General features: G+C 39.1%; 1 protein-coding gene across 5 annotated transcripts in view; it reads left to right on the top strand.

The window, feature by feature from the left end:
- Window positions 1-1684: 1684 nt before the first annotated feature.
- MUSK (muscle associated receptor tyrosine kinase) overlaps window positions 1685-9309 on the top strand; it is a 90960-nt gene continuing 83335 nt past the window's right edge. For all 5 annotated transcript variants that reach the window (XM_029920359.1, XM_029920355.1, XM_029920357.1 and 2 more), the window contains exon 1: window positions 1685-1763. In XM_029920359.1, coding sequence (XP_029776219.1) covers window positions 1685-1763 — 79 coding nt within the window. The remainder of the gene's footprint in view (window positions 1764-9309) is intronic.

The following is a 9309-nucleotide window of genomic DNA, read 5'->3' as shown; positions in this document are numbered from 1 at the left end:
AGAGAGACCTTGGACTGGCCAGCATGAGCCATAAGCACACTTCTGAATCAATCCCTATGGTTCGGCAGCAGAGGTGTTCCACATGGAAAATACTGGCAATATATGTGACAAAGGACATAAATTATTTATATTGAGCATATGTTTAAAATTCCTATAAATAAGAAAAAGAAAAAGAATGTAAAAGGAAGATAGACAAAAGCCACAGAAGAGGAAAATGAGTAACAATAAAAATATGAAAAGTTCTCATTACCAACAGTATTCAGTGAAATAAGTGTAAGTTAAAACATTGAAATATCAGTTTTACTATATATTTAAAGGTGAGAATTCAAAGGTAAACGCTGATAAGAGTGTGGGGCTATGGGTCCGCTAAGTACACTGCTGGGGAGCAGATGTGTACCATCACACATTCATAATTTAGAGAACTATGTTGTCAGTAGAAATGATGGCTCGTGTGGTATGTGTTAGCATGCTACTGTCTCCAAAACATATCCTTCAGTGAGAAAAGGCATTGCATAGTAGCACACTTTGGAGACCACGGAGCTGCACCTTTAGGAAGATCTGCTGTAAGGAACGAATTTGGCCGACAACCCACAGCTGCCAAGTCCATGGACTCATGAGGCCCAAGAATGAGGATCCACCAACACGAGACCAAAACCTTAAAACACTGTGGTAAGTGCAAAGATAGAGATGTGCACAAGACACACATGCACCCAGAGGAGGTAAACCAATGCAGCTGTGGGAAGATACAGAACGTTCGGTCTGGGATGGCTCCCAGGAGGAGATCACGATCAAGTTGGGATAGGTGTTAACTGAGTACAGAGGAGGGGAAAGAATTCCAAGTCGGCAGAACAGCCTGGGCAATTAACAGAGGAAGGAAAGCTGCATTCAGGGAGCTTACAACAGGTGGCTAAATATTAATATAGAGGCGTGGAGTGTAACAAATGAGGCTAACAAGATAGGCACGGGCCAGGAAGGCGTCCTATGTCATATTAGAGAGGTCTAAATAAGTTTTGAGGCAGCCAAGAGCCACGGGAGCCTTTTGAGCAGAAGGGTCCCTCTGAGGAGAGAGTAGATGACAATAAGACAGAGTAGAGGAAAACAGACAGGATGCTATCACCATCATCCAGAGAAGGTGAATGTCTGGAAAGGAGATTGGAATAGCGTTGTTCTAGTTGGAATCCATGGAGGGGAAGATATCCAGGAATATGGAGTTGGTACCATCTGTAGGAACTGGTAATGGGCTGGAGGCAGGAAGTAGAGTGAGAGACGGGGAGGAGCCTGACTAGATACACCCAGGGTGCTGGCGCGAGTGTAGAGAGGTGGTGAACCAAATCAGAGCAGGAAACCTATACCTCAGGGAATACAGTGACGGTGGCAAAGGCATCTGGTATTGTCCTTCTGCCACTGTCTTAAAAGGGATTCTAAAGGGATTTTCTTTCCCTTGTTCCTCCAGCACTACACTCGCATTACTGGCCTAAGTGGATACTCACCAGCTGGCCGTGTCCATCACTACAGCCAAGACTGAGAATTCCTGATTATACTTAGAGCCTGTGGAGCTGCTGACACAAACCGTCATTAGCAGATGACCCTTTTGTAACAAACTATGCTTTAAAATGTAAACTGTGGGGGCATTTTCCTTGCGTTGTCCAGAAGGAAGTTTCTCCTGCCTGAGCCTGGATTAACCATGAGAGAGCTCGTCAACATTCCACTGGTACATATTCTTACTTTGGTTGCCTTCAGCGGGACTGAGAAACTTCCAAAAGGTTTGTGTTGAGGAATCTTGTCTTCTTGTTGCCTGGTCACAGTTCTGAAGTGCATGTGTGTGCTCCGATATGACCGATTCATATTATGGTGGGCTTGGGTTTTACTTGGTGAAGTAGGAGTGCGATGTATGGAGGGGGAGAAAACTGTAGAAACAAGCAGTTGATTGATGGTCTCCTTTCTACCAGTATCCCTCCCCCACCTTAAGTTCTGCAATAAAAAGTCTAGCCACACAGGGCACGCAGAGCCCTCACTTGTAGGAAAACGCCAGCAGGTAGACTGCAAGTTATCAAGGTCCGTGTTGTTTATGTGTGTGTCAAACTTCAGGGTGGTCTAAATGGATGATGAAAACCTTTTCACATTAGGGTTGCTGGAAATATAATCAATCCGACTCCCGGATGGCTAGAGTGTTTGCTTCTGAACAAAAATCATTTCCATTTTCAGTTCCGCAAAATTTTTAGTAAATATTTTAGTTCCTAAAAATTGGAATTAGAGAAAGACTCACACAATTTGCCTATATAATAAAAGCCTGAAGACAATGAGTTCTCAATAACTTTGAGGTGGGAGGCATGAGTTGGCTCAGTAAGAGGCTGTGAAAGTTTTTTTTCAGAGCCTTTGGAATGTACCGGAAATAACACCACCTCAGGGAAAGGAAAGCAACTTAAGAAACTGACAAACACCTGTTGCAGCAGCACGAATGTCCACAGTGATATGGTTTCTGGCGACTGCGTTATAAAACGGAGACTAGTGTATTTCAAATCAGGAAGAAAGGAAAGTATGCGATTTACAAAGCAACTGAGGATTTCTCTGAAAATTTTTTAAAGACATGAAAAAGACTGAATGATATCAATCAAAGAGTTTTTGAATTAAGTGTACTAGAGTAAAAGAGTTCTGTGTTTTATGATACACTCAAATTAATTATTTTCCCTTTATGATACTTTCCCAAAGAACTGAACTCATTTGTATTGCGTAGGTAAGTGAAGGCAGTATCTGTATGTAGATGGGAAACATAGCTTTAGATTTCATGGGTCACTAGAATTTCTGGAGCCACAAGGGCAAGATTCAGATGCTAATAAGAAAGAGCTTTCTTCACAATCTGATTTCAGAGACTTAGGTTTTGTTTTCTTTTTCTATCTTACACAAGCAGAATAGTATCTTCAGATGTATTTAAATGTTTAATTGCCAATTAATACTTTAAAGTATCTCCAAATAAGGAAGAATCTAGATCTTTTCAAACAGCTAATAATAGCCAGAAAGACTTAACATTGGCTTCAGATTATTTTAATACTTCCTGATCATACAACGGATGTCCGGAAAGGTAGTACCTGAATGTTCACATTTATAGACCGTTTGTTATAAGTCTTATTTGTACTCTCCTAAACCACAAAGTTACATAAAAGTGACATGGGTAAATGCTAACATTTACTAAAATTCAGTCTTATCAGGAACAAAATAATTGATTTTGCTGGCTCAAGCCAGGATTTGGTACATTTAAGAAAAACTATCTCCCTGTATAAACAATTCTTAATTTATATTCTAGAAAGAAATGATTTACAGTTTCCAAACTTTACAGGTAAAGCCCTAAATTCAAATGCACAGCATCTCTATTTTGAAAAGTTCAAAATCTGGTGATCTAAACATAAAGCCAAACATTTTTGACTTTAAATAATCAGATTGCTAATCTAACTTTATTTATGATTAATTTACTGCTATGATTAGATTATAAACCAAAAAATTAAGAGAATATTTTTGCCCAGTCTACCATATTTGTGGTAAAATTTAAATTGGTTATGGATTTAACACCAATCTTAGCCAAGAACAAACATCCATTAATGATACACCAGTTCTGAGAATAAACATTATCAAAAAACACAGTCCTTAAAATTTTAAATGTTTGGGTTCATGGAATATATTGGTACAAAAATAATAATATGCTATTATTTTAATATTACTGGGAGTAATAAAGATGTTCCAAACTCCTTCAGAGTTATTTTCTCTATTCTTGACAGAACAAAAAGAGTTTTTTAGGCAGACACCTTTTTTCCTAAGTCCTTTAAAAGAATTGAATCAAGGAATGTGCACAATAATATGTTATAAAATGACAGATTTTAAACAGCGTAAGAGAATGTAGTGGATTCTTTTCTAACTCTCCACATACCATTTCCTCAATAAAATTAATAACAGACTTTGTAGAATTATTAGCTTCTTGTTTTTAGTTGGAGATTCCTAATGTTCAAAGACAAGGGGAAAAGTCACTTGTTCTGAGTCATTATGACTAGTGATACTTTCAGTGACAAGCTCAGTATCATAACCCACAAGTAGGAGACATTTACAAACCATCATATATGAAAGTAACCAACGTTTCATTGAGCACTTGCCTGAACTACATACTTCAATAATAGTGCTTTATCAGGGAACATTACATGTGTCATGAGATTTAAATTCTGTGGAAGTATAGGAGTTCACGTAAGCCGTACTGAGTTTCTATAATATGCGCAAAGAACTCCTGTCCAAACTCCACCTTTTTAAGTTACCCCATTTACTCCCATACCTAGAGGTTTTTGAGCCTAAGTGATTTATCTTCAGATATATTTGAGTAGCTTCCTCTTCTAGATCGTATGCATACAAAGATAGGGTTCACAGAATCAACATATGACTAAGTCAGAGCAGGCACAGCTGTCATTGAAATCCAGGACACTGAGTCCTGGATGAATGTTGACGTACATTGAAAGAGCAACTCATTGCGTGTTTGGGGAAACACAGTTGCTTTAAATAATACTGCCCTTCAAGCATAGAAAGAAAGAGCAGAAACATCAAGATTTCTGCCATATTTCCAGAGAAGCAGGCAAGTTCCCAGTGAACTAGGACTTAAAGTCATAGGAGAAAGAGACAAGTGAGGGGTGAGTACGGGACCAAAAGGATGTGACCCCATTCAAGAAAGTGAGCACAGAGCAGACCAGAGTCATGCAGAGGAGTTACAGGGGCCTTGCTGGGGACCTGGCTGGGGCTGGGGACTGAGCCTCTCTAGTGGCCTTGATTTGCACCAGTGTTTCACTTCATCTAACAATACTACATGAACACAGGAGCAAGTGAGGACAAGCTGGTTAGATTCGTTCAAGGTTGGTGCCTCCCAGGGTCAGGGCAGCTAAGGGACTAGAGAGTAAAGGAGCTGAAACTACATGGCAACATACCACGCAGTGTAGGCGAATAATGAAGGCCGTGAAGTGAGGACATTTAAGGCCTGGAAGAGAGTATTAAGATCAAGTTCCTTTTCCTAGTCTCCAATGTCTTTCTTCTGTGTGTCTTTGGGGACAGCACGTAGTATTTGTGAGCCTCCATTTCCTCATAAAATGAAGAGGTGTGTACTAGTATTCAACATATATTAGGTACTATGCTAAGAACAGTCAGTGATGGCTGATATGTCCACTCTTGGGTAACACGCACATTTTAAATGGGTCCCTGTGGGACTATATCTCAACCCACATGAATTCACCCAGGAGAGGCAATTTCAGAAATTCTGAGCAGTCTGAGCCAGAGCCCCCACTGGCCTATGTCCAGCACCATTCCTGAAGGCAAGGACCAAAAGTGGGCTCTATGACAAAGAATGAATGATACAACCCTAATAAGTGATTGAGATTATCAATGAAGCTTACAAGTTCCAAAGGCATCATAATAAAAAAATAACTTCTATTTTATTGTATCCCCAGTAGAATAAATGTGTCCATTTCTAAGATAAGCCAAACGGTGAGCAATACTGAATAACCTCTTTCTTTGGGGAATCTGAAAGATTTCCAGCACCAAAGTGTTTTCTCATACTGAAAAAACAATACTGTATTCATGATGTTGGGGGGGAAAAACATGAATATGTCCTAAGGCTGAGCCCTAATTTTACTAAAAAAGAAAGGAGCAAAATCACCTGACTTCTCAGTTTACTCAGTCATTTGGTCATGTTAGTCACCAACTAGTCAGTTAGAAGCTGGTCTGTCAATGGCCATGTGGTAGAACCCACAAAAGGGTAATGTCATGTTCCTTCTCATCAAGCAGCTAGGATTCAAGTGAAGTTACTCTTTGGGTCCAGAAAACCATTGTGCTCAATTTCATGTATTTGTTATTCATGTGGTTCTTGGATGGAGGGAAGAAATAGTGCCCTAGTTTGCACAGGCTCTGGCTGAGATAAAAGTTGGAAGACAGAATGAAAGTAAACAGGAGACAGTCTGCTGAGTCAACAAATGTCATTAAATACAACAGTGTGATTTTGCCAGTAACAATTTGAAAGAGGACTTCTTTGGATAATTTTGAAAGATGAACTTAGCCAACTATACCCTGCCTATATAAATTGATATTAACGTACATCTTATTTTTCCCTCTATCATCAGTATTATGCTGAAGGCATAGAATTGCTTAGAGTGAAAAGATAGGAATTTTAAACTGACCTTAACCTTGAAGTTTAGCTCTATTATTTCCTGCTTTTTTTTCATGCTTAGACAGTTATTTTACCATTCTTAGCCTCCATTCTCCATCTGCAGATGAGAATAATAATAGCATCTACCTTTATGTTTGTGGGAGTAAATGAGATAATGAATGAAAAGTATACTGCATGGTGCATGGCAGGTTCTTAATTTTGGAGGCTACAATTATTAAAAACAGAGTCAAAGGATGCACAAAACTATCATGCCACTGCATATGATGGGAAGGTGTTAATCTACTAAAGTTCTTAGCAACACCTCATGTATTTCTCCATAACTGTGTTAAGACTTTCTAAGACATACTTTCTTGATCTTAACTGATCTCTACAGTTGTGAAAATATTAACAACATACGTCTGTTACCTCCATCACTTCTGAAGGATCAGGTGAGAAGAAACCAATGAATCAAGTTTATTTTCTTAGAAGAATAATACATGGCCATTAAGAATGATTTTGTAGGGGCGCCTGGGTGGCTCAGTCGGTTAAGCCTCCGACTTCGGCTCAGGTCAGATCTCACGTTCGTGGGTTCGAGCCCCGCGTCAGGCTCTGTGCTGACACTAGCTCAGAGCCTGGAGCCTGCTTCAGATTCTGTGTCTCCTTCTCTCTCTGCCCCTCCCCCTCTCATGCTCTGTCTCTCTCTGTATCAAAAATAAATAAAATGTTTAAAAAAAAAAAAAAGAATGATTTTGTAAATACAAACTACAGAAAAGTTTAAAATAGGGAGAGCACCTGAGTGGCACGGTCGGTTAAGTGTCTGACTCTTGATTCAGCTCAGGTCATGATCTCACGATTCGTGAGATCAAGGCCCATGTCAGGCTCTGCATATATAGTGCAGAGACTGCTTGGGATTCTTTCTCTCCCCTCTCTCTATGCCTGTCCCCAGCTGGCTCCCTCTCTCTCTCTGTACCTCCCCCACTGGTGCGCTCTCTCTCTCTCTCAAAAATAAATAAGTATACCTTAAAAAAAAAAAGCTTAGAATAGAAAAAGTCACCTTGACTTCTAAGACTGTTTAAACATTTTTCTTCTATTTTTTCCTGTGTATCATAAATGTTTATATACTTCTGCTGCCCACCATTTCTATTTCACATGAATACATAAGCATATTCTATTTTTTATCCTCTTAAAAATACCATTTGCAATGATTATGTAAATAATACCTTAAGAGTTACTGATATATGCTTAATATTTGCCTCCCTGAGACCAAAAAAAAAAAAAAAAAAGGCCCTGATTTGTTGCATTTGTTGATTCCTGACTCCAACCACAGCTGATTTTAAGCTAACAATGAACACTGAACTGGGAAAACATGTTCAGTAACATGGCTTCATATACTACTTCTAACATATAGTTCCATTAGGTATAAGTTACTTCAAGAACATAAGTAATAGTAAAGTGTAGTAAAATCATTAGGAAGTGATAAATTTTGAGTATGATTACTTTGCTTTCAATATAATATATTGAATTTTAATTTTTTTATTTTAATTTTTTACCTTGAGAATAGTTGGCACTGGTTTCAGGGGGCACAGCACAGCGGTTCAGCTTCTCTACATGCTATGCTGTGCTCACCACACGTGTCGCTACCATCTGTCACCTAAATTTATATAATTGAGTTTTTAATAATGGCCGCATTTAACAATTGTCTCACAGAATTCCGGAGAAATTAATACTTGGCTCTAGCAAGCCAGGACAAGCCAGCTCCGGCAGACCGCAGTTACAAGGCAGAAGTGTGTGCCGAAATTTCTTTCCCCTTCAGCGCGATCAGAACAACCCAGTACAATTAATCTGTTCTGTACAGTGAAAGTCATCTGTGTGCCTTTCTACCTTGTGATTATTTCCTTGGGATAGATTCCCAGAAGTAAATGTTAAGTAAATTTGCAAGTAATCCAGGCACTGGGAGAACAACTGAACAGTTTAGGCTTCTGTTTCTAAATTACAGAATCAGATAACACGCAGTGTTCCATATGTGCAAAGGACCATTTTAAATGCTTTACATGTTTTCATTTAACTAATCCTCATCCTCAAGCCTAGATGGTTGTTTAATTATCCTCTCCATCTAAACTGAACACGCTGAGGCACCAGCTGAGTGACTTCGTGCATCAGGAAGTGATGGAGCAGGATTTGAATTCAAGCCCTGTGCCAGCGCCTCTGGCTGCTCAGTGGTTTTTCTTTGTAGACAACAAAAGCATTTGCTATTATCAATTCACCTTTGGGCCCATCATTATCTGCATCCCACAAACTTAATATTCATTGTTTTTATTTATCAATACGACTATACAATTAGTTGTTTATTCATCCACGGGAGCCTTGATGCCTATGTATAAAAGATGTCATTTCATCTAAATATTTTCTGCTCTTATTTCAACTATTTGCTCTCAACCTTTTAAAAAATTTATGCCTTTTATAAAGGCCTCAGAAATACACCTCATTTAAACATTACATCAGTAAATGTGCTAACCCTGTGGATAATAAAAGGGCTAGGATGTGGTCCTTGGTCCCAAGGCCCAAGGTTTTTATTACTGAGTATGAGATAAAAACATAAACAGATCATTTTAATAGCATCTGTGGGCCGAGTGCTATAAGAGTGACATTTATAGGATGACCCATAAGGAAAAGGGCATTGGGCTCCGTCTAGCTAGTCTGGGAAACTGGGAGAAGATGCTACTTAAACTGGATCTTAAGAAAAGCCCCACATTAAGGAGAAAGATGGGGGCTGAGTGGGACACTCCCAAGCACCAGGTTCCCTTACTCTCAGCCCATGAATGTGTCTCTGAGTTGAGTGAAAAAATAAGGTTTGTTTAGCTTGCGGATGCATGTTTTATGGCCAGTGTGCTAATCTGTCCTGTCTCATGAGGCTGTCATCCCCTACCCTGCATCTACAATATTGTTCACACTACTTACTTGGCTCGGATACGTACCTTGCATTTTATCTAAAATGACCATATAATTGATTGCTCAAACTTGGGCACTTTTGGAATACAGGGAGCACTATTTCTTTTTTTTACTTTTCAGATCAGATTTTATTAGTAATATTTTTTTAAATAGTTTGTCAAATTGGTTTCCATACAACACCCAGTGCTCTTCCCCAT

Source organism: Suricata suricatta, chromosome 13 (genome assembly GCF_006229205.1).
Source record: "Suricata suricatta isolate VVHF042 chromosome 13, meerkat_22Aug2017_6uvM2_HiC, whole genome shotgun sequence".
Taxonomy (NCBI): Eukaryota; Metazoa; Chordata; class Mammalia; order Carnivora; family Herpestidae; genus Suricata; species Suricata suricatta.
The sequence above is the reverse complement of the archived record's forward strand: the minus strand, read 5'-3'. Positions and strand labels throughout refer to the sequence as shown.